Genomic DNA, 25176 nt, shown 5'->3' on the forward strand with positions numbered 1-25176 from the left:
GGTAGTAACAAAAGCATGTGCATCTGAGGCACCCAGCGGAGAATGCCGTCCGTGTCACTCCTCACCTGACATTTTGGAGTGGAAAATGACAGTGTTGGCACCGTAGTCTCTCCCATACGGCAAGTGTGTTGGCTCCAGAGCCACTTCCGCGTCCCAGCAATCTGTCCTGCCCAGGCGCAGCGCAAGCTGTGGAGGCCCGGCTTGGAACCAGTTTCTGCAAACAGGCTCCTGGGCTACAACAGGGAGCCAGGGGGAGGGACTGAGTGCGGCTCTCGCTGGGAACCGGGGCACTGCCTAGCCGTGCTCCTGAAGGGGCAGGCTTGAAGGACTCTTAAAACGGGGGAGACCTCTAGCCTAACCCTTGGCCTGTACCCAGAAAGAGCATCCAGTGGGGCCTGCGATGTGCCCTATGCTCTCGTACTGTTGGGTTTGACCAGGTTGGGTGAAAAGCTCACAGGACCCATGAGGTCATCATACTTTCTCCTCTACTAGATTTGTGTCCTTAGGGACATCACTTAAACCTCTCTGGACCTGTGAAATGTGGATAATAATGTCAGCTCTACCTCCCTCCAGGTTGCTGGGAAGAGTAAGACAGTCTATGGCTAGGAAACCATTTGGTAATTTGTAAAATGTCACTAAACAGAAGTGCTGTGCCATTATGACTGTCTGGGGGCTCTGTGCTAAGAATCTGGGCTCTCGTAAAGGGCCCTGGCCTCCAAGCAACTAGCTTTTGGCTTGTGTTTACTGAGACACTTAACGGTTGTTTTTCAAGGGCCATCCACATGTTCTGGTCTCACCTGCCCTCCTCCATCTGCGACCTTGGCCAAAGCACCCCAGCTGTCTGTCTGTGCCTCAGCTACTCCCTCTGGAATACGGGTATGCTCTGTAACTCACCTGTCTTAGGGAGACCCATCAGAGCGAACCACATTCATTCACTGAGATAGCACTTAGTGAGGGTCTACTTTGTGGCTGGCGCTTAGGGTAGGGTTGTGAATCAAAGAAAACTTCTGCCCTAGAAGAAGAAACAGACCAGTGATCCGTCAGCTACAGGGCAATGCAGTTCGGTTACAGGGAAAAATGCGGATGATGCCACAGAGGCTGCCATGAGCCCTGCACTTAAATAGCAGACTTAGAAGAGACTTGAACTCTGCAAAAGAACCTGTGCTGTGCCCCTTAGGGAGCAATGGTGAAAGCAGGAATCATTTGCCCTTCTCACACTGGATTGGTCTTTGCAACACACTGGGCCCTGGGTAGGGAGAGGTTACTATACTTTTTATAGTGTTCTCAGGCCTATTGTACAGAGACCGTCCTGACCAAAGTGCACCCGACCTAGAGTGATGTCACACCTGGGCACTTTGCTAACTTGCCTGCTGAAAGTCGTTTCTTATTGGGGCCAAAGTCACACGAAGCAGTTACAGTGTTTGATAAGGTGGTGGTGAATGATCAACCCGCAGGGCACCTGGGGAAGTCAGTAGTGGCAGGAGGTCAGCCTTGCCTGACTCACTGACTTGGTGACTTTTCCCGGCCTCATCTCATAGTGCATGGAGAGGTCGTATCCTGTCTTCTGCCTGCAGCTGACAGAAGGGTGTTGTCTGGATATAGGTTGAACAGGGCCCTTGATGGTGGCCATGGAGCCAACCAAGTTAGAGAGATGATTTCTTTCACTCATGCATGCATGCATTCCTTCCATTTGCTTATAACCATTGTCTCAGATGGGCTGGACTTGATGGGGTTAAAAGGAAACAGCTTTTTTTTTTCTTCTTTCTTTCATCACTGTCCTTCCAAACTGCTCTGTCTGATCTTTCACTGGTTGGCATCTCAGGCAGATCCCGTACTATTCAGTCCCTTTCTCTCTCCTAGCTCAGGCCTGACCCAACCTCAGAAAGCTTGCACAGTCGGTCTTTAATCTTTGTGTTATCTCTCATCATTCATTAGCTGCTTCTGACCCCCCCAAGGTAGGGCAGAGACTGGGGAGAAGAGGAAGAGATGCAAAATGGTGTTTTTACTTAGTTGGCCTGCTGTAATCTAGCCATTGGTGTCCTCTAAATACAGATGCTTAGATACTGTTTTTTTCTCTCGTAAGGCACCTTGATGGGCCCCATGGACCTGCCCTAGCCAACTCAGGGCCTGTGTCTTGAAGTGTCTGGACCCAGAACAACGCCCCTCTGGCTGACCCTCGTGACTCCATTCCAGCTGCAGTGCCAGTGGGATACTCCACATGGCCATCTAATGCCAGGTTCACCTCTCCCTGGCAGTAAGGTCCCTGGCTGGCCCTACTAAGAGGTCTTAAGCCTAGCCACCATCCACAGAGTCCACGTGGCCCACAAAGAAATTCTTTGCCCATTGTCCCAGCAACTCTGGAAGTGCAGGCCTTGTCCAAGAACTTTGGGTTCCCAAAGATGGTGGCAGCCAGGGCAGGCCTACAGGACCATGCAGTTCAGCAAGCATCCACCAGGAAGGGAGATTTTAATCTCTGCTTCTGGCACACTCCCCCATTCTCTGAAGGGTCCTCGTAGGGCCATCTTTACTTGACTCAATAGGATGAGCACTCCCTCTCCTCCTCCAATGAGAGGAAAAGGAAAATAAAGGCATGATACTTCTTACTAGAACTCCCTAACAATCAATCCAAAACTACATCTATGTTCACGTCTATTGTTTTGGTCAACTCTTTTTTTATTTTATGTTTATTTATTTATTTTGAGAGAGAGAGCAAGCAGGGGAGGAGCAGAGAAAGAGGGAGAGAGAATCCCAAGCAGACTCCACACTGTAAGCACAGAGCTCGACGTGGGGCTTGATCCCATGCACAAGATCATGACCTGAGCCAAACTCAGGAGTCAGACGCTTGAGGTGCCTGGGTGGCTCAGTCAGTTAAAGCATCTGACTTCAGCTCAGGTCATGATCTCATGGCTCATGAGTTTGAGCCCTGCATCTGCCTCTGTGCTGACAGTTCAGAGCTTGGAGCCTGCTTTGCATTCTGTCTCTCTCTCTCTCTCTCTCTCTCTCTCTCTGCCCCTCCCCTGCTTGCGCTGTCTCTTTCTCTCAAAAATAAATAAACATTAAAAAAAAAATAAAAAGACCTTTCTTTCAAAAAAAAAAAAAAAGAGTCAGACACTCAACCAACTGAGCCACCTCGGTGCCCTGGTTTTGGCCAGCTCTTAACAAACCTTGCATGGATGAAGGCTGCATCTCTCTTTAGAATATGGGGTCACCTATTATACATCTCCGCTTTGGGCATCAGCAGAAATCCCCAGACCACAGAACATACCAATTTAATATTCTGTTGTTCACTAATCCATTCATTCATAGTATTTATTTATCAAACACTTAGCCAGCATGTACCACATGCCCAGGACTGTGCCATGGTGTACCCAGAAGGAACAAAACTGGCCTGGCCTTGACCCTCTTCTGGGTATGCTGGGTGGTGGATCCACCAAATGCCTCTTGAAACCTCTTGAAACCTCTAAATTTAATTATCCCAACATCCTACCAACTGGAACCCTATTATTCTTCATGGGTGTGTGACTACAAAGACAGAGAGAGCTTCATGTTTGTAATAATGGTCCCAATTGCTGCAAGATCCCAAAATGCCATTGAAGTCATTGCTAATAACTTAATCATCGGTGTTGAATATATGTTGTTGATATCTGATTCTTTAGCAAGTAAAAACTTCCCTCTGCTTCTGTCTTAATACGAAATAGATGCATGCTCCAAGGCAGAGGTGGTTCCCTATAATCAGAATATATGCAAAATCTTAACACCCCATTATTTGAGAGACTGAGTTCAGAATATTTTTCTATTTGCTTATAAAGTAGTTCATAACTCAACAAAAGGTATATATGTATATGTATTTGTAAACTGTTCCCACTTTTTGGTGTGTTTCCTTTATTAGATTGAATTTTCCTGGTGATTTTCCCTTTTATCAAAAAAAATAAATGGATAACTCATTGAAATAATTAATTTAACTTGATTTTTAAAATGCAAAGTCCTATGTTTTTAAAACACTGCTTCTGTTCCTGGCACTGACAATCAAAACGATTCAACTTAGAATGTCTGCTTTGTTCCTGAAGTTGGATTCTATGTGTTTTGATTTTGTGGGATTTTTTTTTTTCATCTCATCAAACCTCAGCATAGATGAAAAGTTTTGATCTCGTACAGGGAAAAACACCAGAGAATCTTTATTGTTGCCAACCATTACATTTTAAAAGTCTTGCTTTCTAACCCCTGTTCCCTGATGTAATATATAAATCTTGTTAACCTTATAAATATGACTTTTCAAGAGCAAGGAACTTCTCCTTTCTTCCTTTATTATGTCTAATTTGCATACCAGCACATAGTCCAAGTGTTGGCAGATAATAATATTTTAAAGGGCATTGAAGTATAAGAATAACTACACACTTGCAGATGTGTTATGAAATATACCCCATTAGTCATTTTATATTTGAAAGGCAGAAAAATAGGCACCTAGCAATAGCATGCCATCATTCAGGATTAGAGAAAATCCATTTTATGTCTAGGAGATATTGCCCCCTCTTTTGGGGGTTGTCAGGCTAGTACATTTAATTACACAATAGATCCTCACAAGAGACTGGACTGTTGACTGTCCATATGCACGGTGAGTGACAGTAATGACATCCCCCAAAGGATGGCTTTGGCAGCAGTGGCATGCAGGGGGCTTATTGGGAGCCTTCCAGATAGGTTCACAAGTGAGTTCTGTGCAGAGAGACTTCTAAGCTCCACTTGAGAACTGTGCTTTCCCTTCTGGAAAGCCACCATCCTTCTTTCCTCTCTTCCCCTCTGAGTAGATTGATAGGAGGGAGTGCACCCCATCCCCCACAGAACCCAGAAATAAGGGTCCAGTACCCAAGACCCACCTTCCCCCATCAGCTACAGGAGAGAGCAGCAAAATGCTGAGCCCACATTAACATCCAAATAGACCATACTCCAGAAAGTCCTCTTATACCAGTTAGGACAGGTAAGAAGTCACAGGAGGCAAGCAAAGGTGATGAAGAGAAGAAAGATGAAAATCTGACATTCAGCTGGGAAGAAATTCCTTCAGGAATCTCTAGAGTGCTTGTATCTGGCCCACACAGTGGAGGGGAGAGCTTCAGGGCTCTGAAGGCCATTCAGCAGACATTCAGAAATTTAGGGGTTCAGACTGAAGATACCTAGCCCTGCCATCAGGCAGTTCCCTTTTGGACAGAGGAGCTCGGCATCAAAATGTCCCAGAAGCAACATGTTTTCTCTGCATCATGGAGACTTGGGAGCTGCAGAAATTCACATATGATCAAGTCAGCATCCTGCCTTCAAGACTTGGCCTTTGTTGGTTAAGTAGAGGAATGGAAAGCAAAGCAGTGCAGTGGGGATTCACATGCATGGGGAAGCCAGAGCTTTGGGGAGATGCACTTCCTTCTTTACTTAAAAATAAAAAAGGAAAAAAGGGAGGGAGGGAGGGAGAGAGAGAGGAAGAAAAGAGTGCAAGAGAAAAAATGGTACCCTTTAGAAGTAGACACGGGTGATGGTTGTACAACATTGTGAATGTAATTGATGCCACCGGACTGTACACTTAAAAATTGCTAAAATGAGGGCACCTGAATGGCTCAGTTGGTTAAGCGGCCAACTTCGGCTCAGGTCATAGTCTCACAGTCTGTGGGTTCAAGCCCCATGTCAGGCTCTGTGCTGACAGCTTAGAGCCTAGAGCCTGCTTCTGATTCTGTGTCTCCCTCTCTCTGTCTGTCCCCTGCTCATGCCCTGTCTCTTTCTCTCAAAAATAAATATTAAAAAAAATAAAATAAAAATTGCTAAAATGGAAAATTTGTTATATATATTTTACCACTATTGTAAGAAATGCTATAATATACCAAAACTCATTGAATTGTGCATTTTCATTTTAATTTTTAATATATTTTATTTTTATTCCAGTATAGTTAACATACAGTGTTATATTAGTTTCAGGTGCACAATATGGTGATTCAACACTTCCATACGTCACCCTGTGCTTATTACAATAAGTGCCCTCCATAATCCCCATCACCTATTTCACCCATCTCCCCACCCACATCGCTTCTGGTAACCATCTGTTTGTTTTCTATAGTTAATTATGCTTTCTTATTTATCTCTCTCTTTTTTTCTTTTGTTCATTTGTTTTGTTTCTTAAATTCCACATATGTGTAAATTCATATTTGTCTTTCTCTGACTACTTATTTTGCTTAGCATTATAAATTCTAGCTCCATCCATGTTGCAAATAACAAGATTTTATTCTTTTTATGGCTGAATAATATTCCATTGCATATATATACCACATCTTCTTTACCATTCATCTATCAATGAACACCTGGGCTGCTTCCATAACTTAACTATTGTAAATAATGCACAATAAACATAGGAGTGAATATATCTTTTCAAATTAGTGTTTCTATATTATTTGGGTATTATTTGGGTGAATACCCAGTAGTGCAATAGGGTAGTTCTATTCTTTTTTGTACATGCATGCATGGGAGAGTGGCAGAGGGAGAGAGAGAGAGAGAATGAGAATCTTAAGCAGGCTCCACACACAGCATGACGTGGTCTCACAACCATGAGATCATGACCTGAGCTGAATTCAAAGGTTGGATGCTTAACTGAGACACCCATGTGACCCAGGGTAGTTCTATTCTTATTTTTAAAGGAAACTCCATACTGCTGCACAGTGGAGTATATACACAGTGGCTACACCAATTTGCATTATCACCAACAGTGCACAAGGATTCTTTTTTCTCCACATCCTTGTCAACTCTTACTGTGTCTTGTGTTTTTGGTTTTAGCCCTTCAGACAGACGTGAGGTGATATCTTTTTGTAGTTTTGATTTGCATTTCCCTGATGATGAGTCATGTTGAATATCTTTTCATGTGTCTGTTGGCCGTCTGGATACCTTTTTGGAGAAATGTCTGTTCATGTCTTCTGCTCATTTTTTAATTGGATTATTTGCTTTTTGGGTGTTGAGTTGTAGAAGTTCTTTACATATTTTGGATACTAACCTTTTATCGAATATGTCATTTGCAAATATCTTCTCTTATTCAGTAGGTTGTTAGTTTTGTTATTTCCTTTGCTGAGAAGAAGCTTGTTATTTTGGTATAGTCTCAATATTTTATTTTTGCTTTTGTTTCCTTGCCTCAGGTTGCTATGTGTAGAAAAATGTTGCTATGGTTGATGTCAGAGAAATTACTTCTGTGCTCTCTTCTAGGATTTTTATGGTTTCAGGGCTCACATTTAGGTCTTTAAGCCATTTTGAATTTATTTTTCTGTATGTATAAGAAAGTGGTCCAGTTTCATCCTTTTGCACATAGCTATCTGATTTTCCCAACACCATTTGTAGAAGGGACTTTTTCCCACTACATAGTCTTGCCTCCTTTGTTGAAGATTAATTGACCATATAATCATGGGTTTATTTCTGGGCTTTCTATTCTGTTCCGTTGGTCTATGGGTCTATTTTTTTTTTGTGCCAGTACCATACTCTTTTGCTTACTATAGCTTTGTAGTATAACTTGAAATCTGTAATTGTGATACCTCCTGTTTGGGTTTTCTTTTTCAAGATTGCTTTGGCTATTTGGGGTCTTTTGTGGTTCCATACAAATTTTATAATTGTTCCAGTTCTGTGAAAAATGTTGTTTGTATATTGATAGGTATTACATTAAATTTATAGACTGCTTTGGGTAGTGTGGAAATTTTAACAATACTTGTCCTTCCAATCCATGAACATGGGATGTCTCCATTTGTTTGTGTCTTCAATTTACTTCATCAATGTTTTATCATTTCCAGAGTATAAGTCTTTCACCTCCTTAGTTAAGTTTATTCCTAGGTATTTTATTCTTTAGGGTGTAATTGTAAATGAGATTCTTTCCCAATTTCTCTTTCTGCTGCTTCATTATTAGTGTATAGAAATGCAAAGAAATGGGGCGCCTGGGTGGCTTAGTCGGTTAAGCGACCGACTTTCGCTTGGGTCATGATCTCGCGGTTTGTGGGTTCGAGCCCCGCGTCAGGCTCTGTGCTGACTGCCAGCTCAGAGCCTGGAGCCTATTTCAGAGTCTGTGTCTCCCTCTCTCTCTGACCCTACCCTGCTCACGCTGTCTCTCTGTCTCCTAGAAATAAATAAAAATATTAAAAAAAAAAAAAAGAAATGCAAAGAATTTCTTCACATTGATTTTGTGTCTTGTGACTTTACCGAATTAATTTATCACTTCTAGCAGTATTTTGGTGGAGTCTTTCAGTTTTTCTACATATAGTATCATGTCATCTCCAAATAATGAATTTTTTAATTCTTCCTTACCAGTTTGTATGCCTTTTATTTCTTTTCGTTTGTTGTCTGATTGCTGAGTCTAGGAATTCCAGTACTTTGTTGAATAAAAGTGATAAGAGTAGACATCCTTGTCTCGTTCCTGACTTTAGTGGGAAAGTTTTCAGTTTCTCACCATTGAGTATATGTTAGCTCTGGGGTTTTCAGATATGGGCTTTATTATGTTGAGTATGTTCCCTCTAAATCTACTTTGTTGAGCATTTTTATCATGAATGAATGTTCTATTTTGCCAAATGCTTTTTCTGCATCTATCAAAATGATCAAATGGTCCTTATCCTTTCTATTATTAATGTGATATATCACATTGACTGATTCACAAATATTGAAGCACCCTTGAATACCAGGATAAATCTCACTTAATTGTGGTGAATGATTTTTAAATGTATTGTTGAATTCAGTTTGCTTATATTTTGCAGAGGAGTTTTGCATCTACGGTCATCAGAGATATGGGCCTGTAGTTCTCTTGTTTGTAGTATCTTTATCCGGTTTTGATAGAAAGGTAATGCTGGCCTCATAGAATGAGTTTGGAAGTTTTCCTTCCTCTTTTTTTTTTTTTTTGGAAGAGTCTGTGTGAATTGTACATTTTAAATGAGTGAATTATATGGTCTCTGAATTTTTGTGTCAAAAAAGCCTTTTTTAAAAAAAATTGTATCCACAACCAGTGTGTATGTGTGTGTGTGCATTTGCATGCACATACATGTGCTGACAGGAGAGACTGCTAATTTCTGAGTTAATCTACCTTGGGTAGAAAATGTTAGTAAGGACTAGACAAAGGCACGGAGGAGAAATGTAACCTGTCTGCCCATTGTTTACCGGTGCCCTAGAGGAGGGAAGAAGTAAAATAAAATAAATGCTAACGTGATGTCATAATAGTACAGGCTCCATATATTTTTATAAGGGAGGATTCTGCACCACAAAGTCCATACTTTCTGTATGTACTTTGTTTTCAAAGTCAGAGGCATAGCCAGCTGTGCCTGTGTAGGCTCATGATGGTGTAGCAATAGTCCTGTGGTAATGATCAAGCTGAAACTGCTAGTTCTTCTTGAAATATCTGATTGTGCTTAGAAATGCAGACTATCACCTTTGATTATACCTTAGGGCCAGAGTCCCTGTTCTTGGAAGCACACCACCAAATGTCAAGGTCTCAAGGTAGAGATGATGCTGAGTCTGGGTCAAAGACCTACCTCTATACCTGGGAGACCTTGAACTCTCATCAACTGGGATTCTTTGGTCGTAAAATGCAGATGAGGCTTCCCTTGCCTTCTCCCTGGAGAGAGCATGAGAAACAAAATCCAAACAAGATAACATATGAAAGTGTTCAGTAAACTGTGAATCATGCACTGCCTTTGTGGAAGTTCTTCTGGATGCGTGTAAGAGAAACCCAATAAATAAGCAAAAAGGAAGGGAAGGCACTGAGTTGAAGGATACTGGGAAACCTCTCAGAAACCATGGGCAGGATATGAGCCTGGATCCATAAAAGGAGTCTGGAGAGCAGAGACCACAGGCAGCCCACTCCCTTTGGCTCCTCTGGCTTTCATCTCTCTCTCTCTCTCTCTCTTCCTCTCTCCCTCTCTCCCTCTCTCTCCCCGCAGACTGGCTTTTGTTCTTCTAGCTTGCAAGGCTGAATATGGTCAGCCCATGGCACTGTGATTACATAACCTACATTCAAGCCATGAGCCCAGCCTTTTATATCAGGTCCTAATTCAGATTGGTTCAGCCTGGGCTGGTGGTTCATTCCTTGTCTGATGAGTCATAAGTGTGGGCAGGAGTCACATAGGATAAGTTCAGCCATCCTTTGTCCATCACCGTGGGGGTGAGGTGGGCAGGTACCAGGAGAGGTACCATCTACAAACATTATGGCAATACCTAGTGATATGATTACAACAGTCAATGGAAGTATAAGATTCAATTTTGAGAAACTTCTTTCTCAAGTGTCCGGGTCTCTCCTGTCTTCTGTGAGTTCTATCATGTGAGCTCTGTGGAGGTTGGCCACAGCTGGGCATTGAGGCCAAATTGAACAAAGATGAGGTTGGAGGGCCATTGGGGTGCCTTCAGGGTCCTGTAGCCACCTTGCGACTCCCTCAATGTGATTAGGCTATTCTGCTTGTGCCAAGGGGTCCGTGTTGTGTTTCTCACAAAATTTATTACAAAGGAGAGTGGGCACAAGTCTGAGAAACTCATCTTAAGCTAGCTTAAACCAAAAAGGAGACTGTTCTGGGGCCACTCTTCCAGATCCCTCTATCTCTTCCTGCCTGCTGTCTTTTGAGCCAACCCATTTTCCAGCTCTCCACCAGAGACAGACATGGTGAGCTCTGCATTGATCTCCCATGAAAGGACAGTTGGAAGATGCTGAACCAAGGGTTGCTGATTCTTTTTTCCCTTCTTTTTCTTTCATTGCCTGTGATCTGCAATTACGCATTCCCTCTTGGCCTTCATAGCCGTGAGAGGGTGAGCAGGTGTTGAGAGCAACTTTGTTCTTTTTGAGTCAATCTCATTACATGGAAGAGATCCAACTCTCTCTGGGTAGCTGGCAGCTCCTCCAAGGCCAGACCACTGGGCAGGGCTCCCAAGAGCCGTGCTAGCCTGGTTGGTGTCCCTGCCCCCAAGAGCAGGCTGCTTTTCAAGCAGATGTACAAATAATTGGATGCCCCGGATAGACTGCAATGGTGCAAGGTAGCAGCTCTTGCTTGAAAAGTAAAAAAGAAAATCTCTGAGCTGAGGACACTTCTTTTGTCCCACTCAGTCCTAGGCTATCCCTCAGTCTCTTCTATCCTCCTCTGCTGTTGAGCACAGGTGAGCCAGTGACTTAACCCTGGCCAGTAGACCTGCTCTGGCTACTATCAAAGATATTGGCGATGGGAAGGCCAAGTGGAAGAGTGAGGGGAGGTATGCAGAAGACCAGGCATTTTCCTTGCCTAGGATCCAACTGGGCAAAGTTCCCTGCAAGACTTAACCCTTAAGAAGCCACAAAGTTAGGGGGCACCTGGGTGCCTTGGTTGGTTAAGCATCCGACTCCTGGTTTCTACTCAGGTAATGATCTCATGGTTCTTGGTTTCAGCTCTTGTCACAATCTCACAGTTTGTGAGTTTGAGCCCCACATCTGTATCTGTGCTGACGGTGCAGAGCCTGCTTGGGATTCTCTCTCTCTCCTTCTGCTCCTCCCCTGCTCGCTCTCTCTCTCTCTTTCTCAAAATAAATAAATAAACATAAAAAAATTTTTTAAAAAGAAGACACAAAGGTAAACAAGTAAATGATTACATTCGTGGCTAGTTATGTAAGATAATAACTAGTATCCGGTCCTTGCACTAGTCAGTTTACACTGATCAGTTCATTTAGTCCTTACAATGGTTTGAGGTAGACACTTTTACCAGTTCATTTTACAAACGAGAAACTCGAGGCAGAGATTGGTTATGTAACATGCCCAATTTCACCTGGCGAATAAGTGGCAGAGCCAGGTTCTGAACCCAGATAGCACACCTCCAGAGTCCTACACAAACTCCCTCCCACATTATCAACCTCTCAGATGCAAATAGAATGCTGCAGACAGGACAGAATCAGTCTTTGCTCTTGCAGGCCTATGATAATTTGCTTGATTAAAAGTTGTCACTAAAGGGGTGCCTGGGTGGCTCGGTTGGTTAAGCTCCAACTTCGGCTCAGGTCGTGATCTCGCGGTTTGTGAGTTTGAGCTCCACGTCAGGCTCTGTGCTGACAGCTTGGAGCCGGGAGCCTGCTTCAGATTCTATGTCTCCCTCTCTCTCTGCCCCTCCGCTGCTCATGCTCATGCTCTGTCTCTCCCTCTCAAAGATAAACATTAGGAAAAAAAAGTTTTTTTTTTTTTTAACGTTGACACTAGAGAGGAAAATTATTTAAAAAATCTAACCATTGGAAAAAGTACTTTTAGTGGCTGAACATTTCATGACCTATCCAAAGCTTGGCAGTCAGTTTGCCATTCTGCTAACTTCCCACCAGGGTACAACTGGCCATTCTCACTGCCAGTAATGGAGAGGGACTGTGACCTTGATAGGCAAGAAGGGGAGGAAGGCTGAGTCATTATCTGACCAATGTGATCTGAGAGGAGGTGCTGGAACATGAACAAAGGTGGGAATTATTCCATAGCAGCTCACTGACGTTTATTGTGATTTAAAAATCTGTGAACATATGGTAACTGCTGGAAGCAGGAACAGCAGTTGGAAATGTGTAGACGGGAGGACAAAACCAGCCACTCCCCCTTCCCCGTTTGGCCGCTGCTTCTCCCGCAAGCCACAGAATGCTCCCAAATCTGAAGGAAGCCCAGGAATAAAAGTCCAGGACAAAATAACCCCTTTTCCTCAAACCCCTATGCATCAGTGTAAGGGCTGCCCCCCCTCCTGCGGAGGAAGTTGGTGTTTTGGTTCTCAGCTGTGGTGTTTCTAATGTACTATGCCCTTCCTGGGGTTTCGTTCATCTTGTTAAGGCCACTTGTTTGCCTCACGTGGCTGGATGAAAGGTTGGAATTGTGGGGATGGCACTTTGGAATCCATGGAGGCCCTAGGGAATTCGGGACAAGCACTGTTTCTCTTGACAGTTGAGGGAGCCCTACTGTGTGCTAGGCAACAGCCATCCCTCCCGGTCCCCTCCCGCTCTGTTCAGCCAGGAAACCCTGCATCTTCCGGCTCCTCTCGGACACCTTTGGGAGCATCCTGGTGATAACGACCACTCCCTTCTCTGTGTCTGCTGCTGACCTCACTTAGCCTCTGTCTTAGTTTGTTCAGGCTGTTATAACAAAAATACCAGACACCGTGTGACTTATAGACAACAGAAACTTGTTTCTCATGGTTCTGGGGGTTGGGAAGTCCAAGATCAAGGTGCTGGCAGATTCCATGTCCAGTGAGAGCTTGCTTCCTGGTTCATATGTGGCTATCTTATCGCTGTGTCCACACATGACAGAAGGGCCGAGGGAGCTCTGTGTTATACATATATATATGCACTGATTCCATTCACGAGGCCTCCATTCTTATGACCATGACCTTACCACCTTTCAGGGCCCTCCCCACCACCTCCTAATACCATCATACTGGGGGAATACATTTCAACTTATGAATTTGGGGCACAGGGCACAAGTATTCAGTCCATAGCAGCCTCTCTATCTACATGTTTTGTCTTTCTCTCCTAAATTGTAAGATTAGGGGGGTTCAGAACCATGTTCTCTTCATTCACCACCTGCCTCAGTCCATCAGCAGGTAGAGCCTACCGTGTCTATGAGCACATTCATCTTTGTATGCTCCGTGCTGAGCACACTGTCTCTGATCAAGAAATGAATCCACCACTTTTCAGAGACATCCATGCTTTCTGAATACCTTTTTCCTAACCAGGTAGCTTGGGAGCTCTGGGCACTTCTAGAATGGAAGACAGTTTTGCCCCTGTCAGAGTGGGAGAGGCCTGAAAGTCAGTTTCATGGGTAAACTAAGGCTCCCCGAGATACCTGCCCTTTCACATAACAAGCCACCCCAGAAGGATTAGTCCAGGCAACAACTTCTTGTCTAAGCACATTTCCCTAGGAAGTCCCACATAGTAGTGGGTGCTAGTTTCTTATGTGATTTCTTAGTTTCTTTCTTTCTGAGTAATGGCCTCAGTACCTTCTAGATGGCATGCACCCAGCGAAAAAACTGTTTCTCTGCCTCTCTTGTAGAAGATGAAAGGAGAAATCATTGGATGGGACTTCTGGGAAAGATTTTATCGCCATTCTGTCCTACCTGCTTCCTGTTGTTTGGGATCTGGATATGATGGCTGGAGCTGCAACAGCCATATTGAGTGAGACCATGAACGAAAGACTGGAAGAATCACAAAGACTCAGCCCTGATTTTCCTGATTTTTTTTTTTGATTAAACAGTAATTATCCATGTCTGCATTTCTCATGACAGAGGAGGAAAAGAGCATTTATATGTCTAAGCCACTGTAGTCAGTTTTCTGTTACCAGTGACCAAAAGCAACTCCTAATTGATACACCAAATTACAGAGAAGGTAGTTCAGTGATACTCAAAGGCCTTTGCTACAGGGAATTGAGCTCTTATGAAGCCACAGTCCTCAGAAATTTTCCTTTGCTGACAAGTCCTAGCGTCAATCTTCTCTGAATTAAGTGACATCACTTTTGGTGTTCCCAAATTTAACTTCTTCAGTAAAAGTGAAACACAAAAGCCAGTGGGCTCCCTCCCGAGAGGCCATTTTAGGAAAGCAAATCATCATCTCTCTTTGACATGTAGTCACCTGCAAAAGCATTGCTGATACCATGCTCGTGTGCTACACGTTGAAGTTTTCCAACATCTGGCAGCTGAGATGTGACTTGCTTTTTTAAGCACAAGTAAAACCAGGCATTCAAATGTTCCCAATTTAGCCTCTTAAGCATAATGCTGGGCGCCTCTACCTTGGCCCACAGCTGCCAGCAATTCAAAGCTCTCTCTTCTACAGACATTTTTAGTGCTTTTAGACATTGTGCATTCTCTTCACTCCCAAGAGAGTGGTTGGTGAAGTCACACTGGAGGAACTTTTACAGAGGCAGTCACTGTTGTGTCTTATGAGAATCAGGTGTCCAAAAGCTTTCCCTGAGGCCGGGGTGGTGGTAAGGCCCTCAAAAGAAGGTAGAAAAGGCTGCCCATGAGTCAGAAGCCCCATTTGCTACTAGCCCCCTTTAAAGAGATTCCTCCTCTCTGTAGCCAGGCCCTGGTCTCCAGAGGCCAGTTTACATGGTAGTAGTGCCATAGGGGTGGTAGTGGCAGAAACCGGAAACCCCACCTTCTTTGTGCATCATACCTTGGGGGACTGAGGAGCAGGGTCGGTGGGAGGCAGAGCTCTGGAGCAGATGAACTCCATCCTCAAAGGCCAGCCATAATTGTGCAAATCCTTTCAGCCCCCATTGACACAGCCCAGGGCCTTAGACCACACTTCGCCTCCCCACATTCTTTTTCTTGTCATTCTCCAGGTTAGTGCCACCTTCCACAGAAATGTGTGGAGTCAGAGAATATCCACTGTACAGGGGCCTCAGAGATTGCCTCATCTCTCTTCCTAATTTGACACCTGGATAAACTGAAGTCCATGGCAGAGAGATGACCTGTCTCAGGGCACATCACCAGTTGGTGGCCTCGCGTTAGGTCCTGGCCCAAGGCCAGCATGCTTGGCCCAGTAACAAATGATAGGTAATTCTTCTATAATGTTTAGTATGGGTAAGGTCTATTGTAAGACATGTGTGCACACACACAGGCATTTTTAATCTTTCCCATTTTATGCATGAAGATTATAAAGCAGAAAAAGGTTTAGTAACTTGTCCAAAATCACAGCTAGGAAGTGGTAAAGCCAGGATCCGAAATTGGGAAACCTGGCTCTGTTCTCGACCACTGCATTATACTGACATACTAATGTCCAGTCTTTGACTGTTCACTTCAGGTCTGGATGAGGGATCTTTAATAAGTTCCTTGGCCAGAGGATTCCTGTCTTAGTATCTTAACCCTGAAGGAGCATTTCCCAAAACAAAAACAGGAATAAATTCCATGGTCAAATACATTTGCAATGCTGTATTAAGCCATGTTAAACAGGGGTTTGTTTTTGGTTTTGGTTTCACTACAGAACTTCTCGGAGCCTTTAATATGCTGGAGGACACTGTGAATTCTCTAAGAGTGTCTAAAAGCATTTGCTAAACTTTTTGAACCACAGAATCCCTTTTGATGTAATGATGTTCATCACATATCACATGGCCTCTGGAAACCTCAACTGAGTGAAAAACACAAATTGTGTCTTATTATTACTAAGATAGTTTTGACCTCAAAGATGTCCTAAAATGGACTAAGACCTCCCCCGCTCAGGGTTCCCTGGAACACACTTTGAGAATTGCTGTCCTAGAGAAATAATACTTAAAAAATAAGACTTGAAACACATTATCATGGGGCTAAATATTATCTCGCCCCTTGCAAAGGACAAAAGAGAAAAGCTAATGAAAGAATGTGGATGTGTGTTTTAAGAATTATTCATTCTTCTCATTCCTTACTTACTGTCCCTTTTTGTTTCTTCTCTTTCCTTGTTCTTATTAAAAATTCCTTGTTGTTGTGTAAATGATTTAAGGTAGCTTACTCTTCCAGTAAGTCAATATTCTTGTTGACATATTTAAGTAAAGTGTTACTGTTTTAAGAAGACTCCTGACCTTCCACCGTATCCCCTAAATTCTTCTTTACTAGCATCCTATTGGGCAACCTAAAATTCTATCATTAGCATTTTGTTTATTTGGGCAAGGCACGTCTTTCTAGAAAGAGACCCAAGCTCAGGTATGATTTCAATATGGTGAGAGGTGTGAACACATTGGACTGGTACCTCCTCAGCATGTGCATATGTCCCTCGGATTAAGGAGCCCATCCAGAAAGGGAATCGTCAGGGACAGGGAGTCTGGGTGGGGAAGTACTGCAGTGAGTAGCTGCATGGAACCCTGGAAAATGAGGTTCCCTGGAGAGAAGTAACTTCTCTTTCCTTTGTAGGAAGATGTCCAAAGATACATTTTGTTCATTTAACAATTTTATCTAGGGCCTGACCTTGATCAGAGGTCATTGTGTGTTTATCCAAGACCAGACGTCTTTGAACCTGATACCAAAGCTCAGGTCAAAGCTAATGTGGCATTTTGGGTACTGCAGTCAAATTCGATAACCCAGACCAGGTGGGAAAAATGAAATCTGCTTTGTCTAGGTGGCCCGGGATCCCCCTTTGTTATACTTGGCCTGGAGCAATGTAACGTTGTCCTGTGCTCACTAGGCAGGTAAATCACAGGATGATGCTCTGGCCCACACAATCTGGGCCAGATGGAGAATTACAGACTAGAGGGGACAGACACTCACTAAGTGTCCTCTGCCATATATGAACACCACCACTGCCTTCCACGCTTCTTTGCCATTACCATCCTCTTAGGTTTTGGGGCTCTGACTGTCTGTAACTGGCAAGTGAGATGGAGTGCCTGGAAGGCAGTGCTAACACTGAGTCACCAAACTCTTTTACACTTGCCATTGTTGTGCACCATATGCTGGATTTAAGGTCCAACTGTGTGTGAAGTGAGTCCTTTGCCATTTGCCTGGTCTTGTATGGTTGGTGTGGTCCTCATCAAGGTAAACTCATCCAACTAAATGCATTATAAACAACAAAGCAAGTTTATTAGATTTCCACATACATTAATATGCACATAAGTAACATGTATTCCTCTTAGAACATTTAGAAATTACAGATAAGAAAATGGGAAAGTCATCCATAACCTTATTACCCAGAGATAACCATAGCCGATTTTAGATCTAAAGCCTCCCTGCCTGTCCTTTCTCTTTCTAGCTCTGGCTTCGTACCCAGCTGGATACCCATGTGAAAGTCCCAGATGGGATCCATATGTGGCCAGAGTATTGGCCACTACCTCCACCCCTGCCCCCTGCATTGATTTGTAGCAGTGATCTGTATAGGGAAGAGGCCAGGTTTTGTGTTTGGATTCTCAGGCCTGAAGGGTAAATGGAATGTACAGCACGTTTTCTGACTGCCCTTCTGCCTGAGGGGTGTGATCTGACTCTGGAGGAGAGAGGAATGCACTCCTCAGTTCTGGGTGGAATTCACTGTGGCTCCCTCCCAGTGAGGACCCAAACTACAGCTCTGCACAGACAAGTGAAGGGAGGGAGGGTGTTCATTCTCCGTAATTATTGAAGCTGCTCTGTTCTGTCTTGGCATGCCATGGTCATGGAGCAGGTCTTCAGGTGGGGACACCACCCTCTTGGACAAGTGCCTCGCCACTGCGACTCACGGTTCCTCCAGTGCTCACCATGGATGCTACTGTGGTATTCCTTTTAGATTTCTTAATTCAGAGTCTATATTTAGTCTTTTCTGCACTAGAACACACATAGTAGTTAAATATGAAATATAAGACGTCACAAACTAGCAGCCTACTACTCCATAGGAAATGTGTGGAGGACATGAGCATTCCCGGAGAGTGATGAGTCACCGCAGGTTCTCAGGATGCCACCATTGCTTTTCATTCTTCAGATGAAGCAGAGAAAGAGCTGGGGAAAGCTGGGCGCTTTTAAGGCTAAGACCAGCCAGCTAGAATACGGCTCCGCTCTGCTGGCTCAGCCTCTGTCCAGGCAGCTCCTGCTCGTTTACACGTTTATTTTGCAATTGGTGCTAGAAGGAGACTCATGGGGAAGTTTTTGCTGGGGGGCCCAGAATTTATATTTTAGAATTTCTCCCCCTCCTTAGAGCACCAGATTCTGTAGGAGGGTTTGAAAACAATAGCTCTCAGTACTCTTTTCAGCAAGACTCTTGGTACTAATTCTTGGTGATTTCAATATCCACAAACACAGTCCTTCTCATGCCTCCCTGTTCTTCAGCTTCCTCTCCAGCAATCTTGTCCTTTATGGCATTGTGGCCACTCACACCCATGGCCATGCCCTTGACCTTGTCATTACCAACAATTGTGTTCCCTCCATCATCTCAATTTCAAGTATCCTGCTCTCCTATCACAATTCCTCAATCCTCTGTTATCTCTGATAATCCTTCAACCTCATTGAGATCCACAATTGATTGATTTTTCCATCTTTTCACTGTTCCTTAGTATCCCACCATTGGCCTCAAGTCCTCCCTGTCTTCCTTACCCCCCTGGATTCTGTGGTCCCTCATTACCCCCATCCATTAATATACAGTCAGCATCCTATGACCCTTCATTGCACCTTCCAGGCAAAACCATGGCCTTGTCTGAATCTACATTGCATCAATATGTGTGTACCTGTACAACTGGGTATGACTGCCTTTTCTTTTTTTTTTTTTTTTTTTTAATTTCTAGGAGAGAGAGAGAGAGTGCCTGAGCAGGGGAGGGTCAGAGAGAGAGGGAGACACTGACTCTGAAATAGGCTCCAGGCTCTGAGCTGGCAGTCAGCACAGAGCCCGATGCGGGGCTTGAACCCACGAACTGCGAGATCATGACCTAAGTGAAAGTCGGACGCTTAACCGACTAAGCCACCCAGGCGCCCCTGCCTGGTCTTACTTTATTTAAAAAAATTTTTTTTAAGTTTATTTATTTATTTTGAGAGAGAGAGAGAGAAAGAGAGAATGAATCCTAAGCAGGCTCCATGCTACCAGTGGGGAACCTGATGCAGGGCTCAAACTCATGAGCAGTGAGATCATGACCTGAGCCAAAATTAGCGATCAGATGCTCACCTGACTGAGCCACTCAGGCACTCCCCTGTCCTTATTTTAAATTCAGCATCACAGCTGCAGGTGGGTCCTTGGTGCTCAACTGCACTTAACTTCTCTACACCACTAGTTTCCCATTCTTCAAGACAATTTCACATTTTCTCTTCCCTCTTTAAGCCCTCAATCTTCTTCACCATCTTCATTCTCAGCCTTGTTCTTCATTCGGAAAGAATGGTCTTGTTTTCTAATCCACTGAGATAATAGAACAATGAACTGAGAAATTCCATATACTCACCAACACATCCACCTGCTCACCCTTATCTCTGCTGGCCCAATCTGCTTTCCCTCCTAGGGTAGGATGAATTTCCCAAGCTTCTATCAGTGATACTCACAATGTGGTCCACAGTCCTGACTGGCAACATCAGCATCACTGGGGAGATTGTTTGAAATATAAATTCATCAACCCCGCTCCAGACCCACTGAATCAGGATCTCTGTGGTGGAGTCTGGGAATCTGTGTTTCAACTGGCTCTCCAAGTGATCCTTGTATGTGACGAAGTTTAAGAAGCACTGAGCTGGATCCCTTTCTCTCACACCTGCTCAAGGATATCCCTCCCAGGTTGCCACCTCACTGGAGCATCATCACACTTTGCCCCTCTCTTCTGGATCATTTTCTAATATCATATAAACATCCCGGAATTAAAACAAAAACCTCTCTTGGGCCTAAGTCCCACTTTAGCCACCACCCCATTTCTCTACATTTCTTTTTTCCTTGAACTCCCCTCAATCAGTCTTTTGTTCCCACCAGACCCCAAAACTGATATTGCTAGGGACATTATGGTAGAAATTGGCCAGATGGTCACAAAACTGTTTCCTCTCCCTGGGCACACAAATAAATGATGTTTCTCAATTTCTTCGCATCTCAATGAGGCCATGTGACTGGTTCTTGCCATGGGAACATGAGTGGGGGTAATGTGCCAGCTTCAGGCTGAGGCATTTAAGTATGGGAGTGCTCTGGTATGGACTGCCTCTTCCCTTTCCAAGATGACCCTGGAGGCCACATCTGAAGATGGAAAGATGTTGAGTCAAATTACCACATGGAAATCCATCTACGAAACACTTGGTTGGACTATAACATAAGCAAGAAATAAGTTTTTATTGTGTGAAGTCAGTGATTTGGGGGTTATTTGTTAAAGAAGTAAGCCTATCCTAATAAAATTACCAGTGGTCTCAAAATTTCTAAATCTAATAGTGAATTCTCAGTTATCTTCACATATGACCAAATAGCACTAATTAGCAAAGTTAATCAGTGGTTCCTTCTTGAGAAATTGTATTCACATACTCTTTAAGCCTTTATTTTTCTTAAATTCTTAACTCCATTTAATATCCTTTGCCAATCTTCCTTTGTGTTTGCTCACCCCAGAGCTCAGTCCTCTGAGCTATACCTTTTCTTTATTAGTACTCATTCTTCTTGTAATATCCTTGCTCTTGGCTCTAAATGCCATCTCTACAAAGATACTCCCAAGTTCACATCTCTTGCCTGGATGAGTTGTTCATCTAACATCTCTACTCAGCATCTACAGACACTTCAGACTTAGTGTATCTGAGACCATACTCCGGATGCCTTTCATCCTGGTTCACCCATAATCCTCCTCTTCTCAGAAAAATGTTAATGCCATTCTTCCAACTGCTTGAGCCAAAAGCCATGGGCAAATCCTTGACTCTGTCGTTTGCCACATCCTATTATTATCAATTTCTATAGGTTCTGCTTTAAAAATATCCAGATTAGGGGCACCTGGGTGGCTCAGTTTAGCATCTGACCATTGATCTCAGCTCAGGTCTTGATCTCAGGGTCATGAGTTCAAGTCCTGTGTTGGGCTTCATGCTAGGTGTGGAGACTACTTAAAAAAGCCAGACCCTCCCCTCCCCCTCCCTCTGCTCTGTCATAGTCCAAGCCACCACCACCATCTTTTGCTTACATTTTGCATTGTCTAATGCTCTCCCTGCTCACAGTTTTTCCTGCCTACATTCTATTCTCAGCAGAACAGCCAGAAGAGCTTTATACACAGAAATTAAATTATCTCACGCTTCTATTCCAACCTTTCCCCTTCCCTTGATACTCAGTGTTTTCCCAGATCACTCAGTATTAAGATCAGAGTTCTTAAAATGGCTCACAGGCCTTGCATGAACTGGCTCCCCATTACCTCTCTGACATCATCTCCTCTGACTCCTTCCTTGGCTCGCTTCATTCCTGTAACTCCATCTTCTCTGCTATTTCAGACATGCTCTTGCCCGGAACACACTTGCCCAGATAGTTGTAGTTCACTGTCTCACTTCCTTCAGACCTACCTTAATGGTGTCCCCTTCTCTGAAACAAACTCAAGCTCACCCATCACCTACACTCCTTGTACCTCTTAGCACTTACCAACACCTGGCATACTCTATATTCACTTATTTATCTGTTTATTATTTGCCTGCTCCCACCAGAATGTAAGGAGAGCAGGAATTTTGTTTATTCTGTGTCCCAGGACATAGAACAATGTATGTATGTTAGACACACAGTAGATGCTTAGTAGGCAATTGTAGAATGAAGGGAAAGAATGAATAGCTAAATAGTCAGCTGTAGCCCCATTGACACAGGTGAGGAAACAAGCGTCACCAATTGAGTTTTGCATGTGTGCTTCATTTCTGGAGAATCCTGAGCCCTTTCTCACTCTCCCCAAAGTTTTTCTGTCTTAAGGATCTTGTCTTCAATGTGGTTTATCTCTACAATGGAATACTACACGGCAATGAGAAAGAATGAAATCTGGCCATGTGTAGCAACGTGGATGGAACTTGAGGGTGTTATGCTGAGCAAAATGAGTCAGGCAGAGAAGGACAAATACCTTATGTTTGCACGTATAGGAGGATTAGGAGGAACTTAACAGAGGACCATAGGTGAGAAGAAGGGGAGAAATAGTGGGGGAGAGGGAGGGGGCAAACCATTAGAGACTCTTGAATGCTGAGAACAAACTGAGGACTGATGGGTGGGTGGGGGGAGGGGGGAGATGGTCATGGAGGAGGGCACTTGTGGGGATGAGCACTGGGTGTTACATGGAAACCAACTTGACAATAAACTATGAAAAAAAAATCTTGTCTTCAAAGCCTCTTGGATGTTCTACTTTGAATTGTCCTGGGAGACTTGTCCACCTTCTCCCAGCGTTGGACTCAGAGACACTTGTGACATCCTGTGAGAGTCTCCAGCACAGATTCTTGCTCACGAGGCTCCAGGGCTTCATTTTACACTGGGTGGGGCGGGGTAGGGGGAGGTGCTGATTCCCCAGCTTGTTCTCCTACCAGGAGTACCTTAAGACCTGACTGGAAGAACAATGCGCTGCACTGGGTTCTAACTTTTGAAAAAGTTCAATCAAGAAGTCATGAAACTTTCAGAAGAGAGGATGGAGGTTTGGAGGCCAATTCAATCACAGATGAGCAAGACTGGTCAGGTTTCTAGGAGGTGCTGCTTCCTGGTCCTCCCCACTCTCCGATACTGTCTCTGGGAAAGGTTGGTGGAACCAGAAAATACACAGGCTTGGCTGATGAAAAGCCTGTTTATTCCTAGTACACTGGACACTTTGTTCAGGAATAGTTCATCCATTTGAAAATATTGCCCTTGTAATGGTGCCAAGGTCGTTGCCTGCTGGGGTTATCAGCAGAGTACGTGCCAGCTCTGACTGGGGTATTTTAATAGGTGTATCATTTCCCTGCCAAAGTGACTACAGAACATTGCATAGCTAATTTGTATTCAGTGCTCTCCCTGCATGCATTCTTAATATTCAGTTTTTGTTGGGACTTTAAGAGAAAAAAGAAAGAAAGAAATGAATAAATAGGTTAGGATACAATGAACTGCTTTAAAAAAGAAATTTAAGAGGTACTGAGTCATTTTGTAGTTCTATGTGCTCATTTGATAACAATAAACTTTGCAAAGCATTGGAGAGTTTTCAAAAAAAAATGTATATTCATTCTCTTCCTCTGATGCTCAAATCAACCCTGTAAGGTAGGGTGGAGTGGTCCCCTATTTTGGGTGATAAAACTGAGGCTTATATAAGACAAGGTCAAGGAATTTAATATGATGGAATGAGCACTAGGGCCTGAGTCTCTTATTGCCTACCTCAGATCATGTCTATCCCCTATGGTGATCTGAGCAGGTATAGGGAGGTCCATGGAGGGGAAGGATCTGGCTGGGTTTGGTCAGAAACTCTTGAAGACTGGAAGTGAAAATGAGTGGAAAGCAACTTTGTTATTGACTATAGATCTCTGTGTCAGCCAACATAAGGTAATAGACAGATTCTTGTCCTGAAATCTGTGGGGAGAGACCCTACCTGCTGAATGGATAATGGACATCCCCTCAGGTATACCAGGGCCTGTGGGAAGTAAGCATCACCCATGGAAGCCCCATGGAACTGTGAGAAAATTTCCACCCTGGGCTTCAGGAGACTGGAATTCTAGTGCCAGCTCCACAGTGTCTAGGTCAGTTGTGTGACCCTGAGCAGACCCCGCATGAGAGAAATTTGATCACATCTGCTCATTCCCTTGGTTTATTCAGCCAACTTTTATTGCAATGTATCCGTGGCTGGAATAAAGAAATAAAAACCAACCCATCAAGTTTGCGAATGCCACCCAGCTGGAGAGTGTAGCTTATAATGACACATGATGGATCGGGTTTCTAGATGATCTTGAGACTGGTTGGAACATTGGAATGAAACCTCTAAGGTAAATGGGCAGAACCACACTCACGTTTAACAATAATTGCACCAGAGGCAGCATTTGTTATTGGTCCATATCTTTCTTACTCTTAGGAAGGATTTGGGAGGAGTGCCTACCTGGCTTAGTCAATAGAGCATGCCACTCTTGATCTTAGGTTGTGAGTTCAAGCCCCACGTTGGGGAGGGGCCCATTAAAGCAAAACAAAACAAAACGAAACAAAAAGGATTTGAGAAAACAAAAGTCACATGGTTGGACTGGAGAATATTGACGAGTTTCGGTTGACCAGAGGCTCAACGTGTCTGGGGCTGACAAAGTTAGCGCAACCAACAGGCTCTATGATGGAGGTGTAGGGCCCAGAAGGACTCAGCTTGAGCTTGCATGCACAGCCATGTGGGCACTGGGCTCCAAAAGAATGCTCTTTAAAAGAGTCATTGACAGATTGGAGGTAGGGTAAATGGTAGGGAAATCAAAGTCTATGTCAGGGGTTACATGGTCTGTAAAGGGGAATACTCAGTGGGGTGACTTGATGGTGGTCTTTATATAATTAAATGATCACAAAAATGAAAAAACCACAGAGTCTATGTACAAAGCTGCAGGATCAGAGCTAGGCCCATGAATGGAAACTAGAGGGTTGCAGAGTTTAGCTGTAAAACTGAGGGTAGGAGGCCCTGTGAGGCCGTGGCTCCTTCCCAGCACATGTGCAGCCTTCCCAGCAGGGACTACATTGTGTGGGAGGTCACTTGACTGGCACCAGCAATCTAGGAAATGAGAGAATGTGTGTGACATGATGCATAAACGCTCTGCCCAGGTTGGGCTGAGAGAGGAGCTGTAGAGGCTGCCTGCATCTGCCTTCATCAACACACATTATTTCCAAGCCAAGAGAGAAGTGTCTGTCTACACTCACTCTTCAGTAGTCTTAGAGTCAGGCTCT

General features: G+C 43.9%; 1 protein-coding gene across 2 annotated transcripts in view; it reads left to right on the forward strand.

The window, feature by feature from the left end:
• LOC144244696 (uncharacterized) overlaps positions 1–14385 on the forward strand; it is a 19962-nt gene extending 5577 nt beyond the window's left edge. The window contains exons 3-4 of one of the 2 annotated variants that reach the window (XM_077780059.1): positions 773–876; positions 14000–14385. In XM_077780059.1, the coding sequence (XP_077636185.1) occupies positions 773–876; positions 14000–14006 (111 nt within the window). In that variant the 3' untranslated portion in view covers positions 14007–14385. The remainder of the gene's footprint in view (positions 1–772; positions 877–13999) is intronic. The other variant, XM_077780058.1, reaches the window with a different exon arrangement.
• Positions 14386–25176: the final 10791 nt, after the last annotated feature.

This window comes from Crocuta crocuta, unplaced genomic scaffold, assembly GCF_008692635.1.
Source record: "Crocuta crocuta isolate KB4526 unplaced genomic scaffold, BGI_CrCroc_1.0 scaffold147, whole genome shotgun sequence".
Taxonomy (NCBI): Eukaryota; Metazoa; Chordata; class Mammalia; order Carnivora; family Hyaenidae; genus Crocuta; species Crocuta crocuta.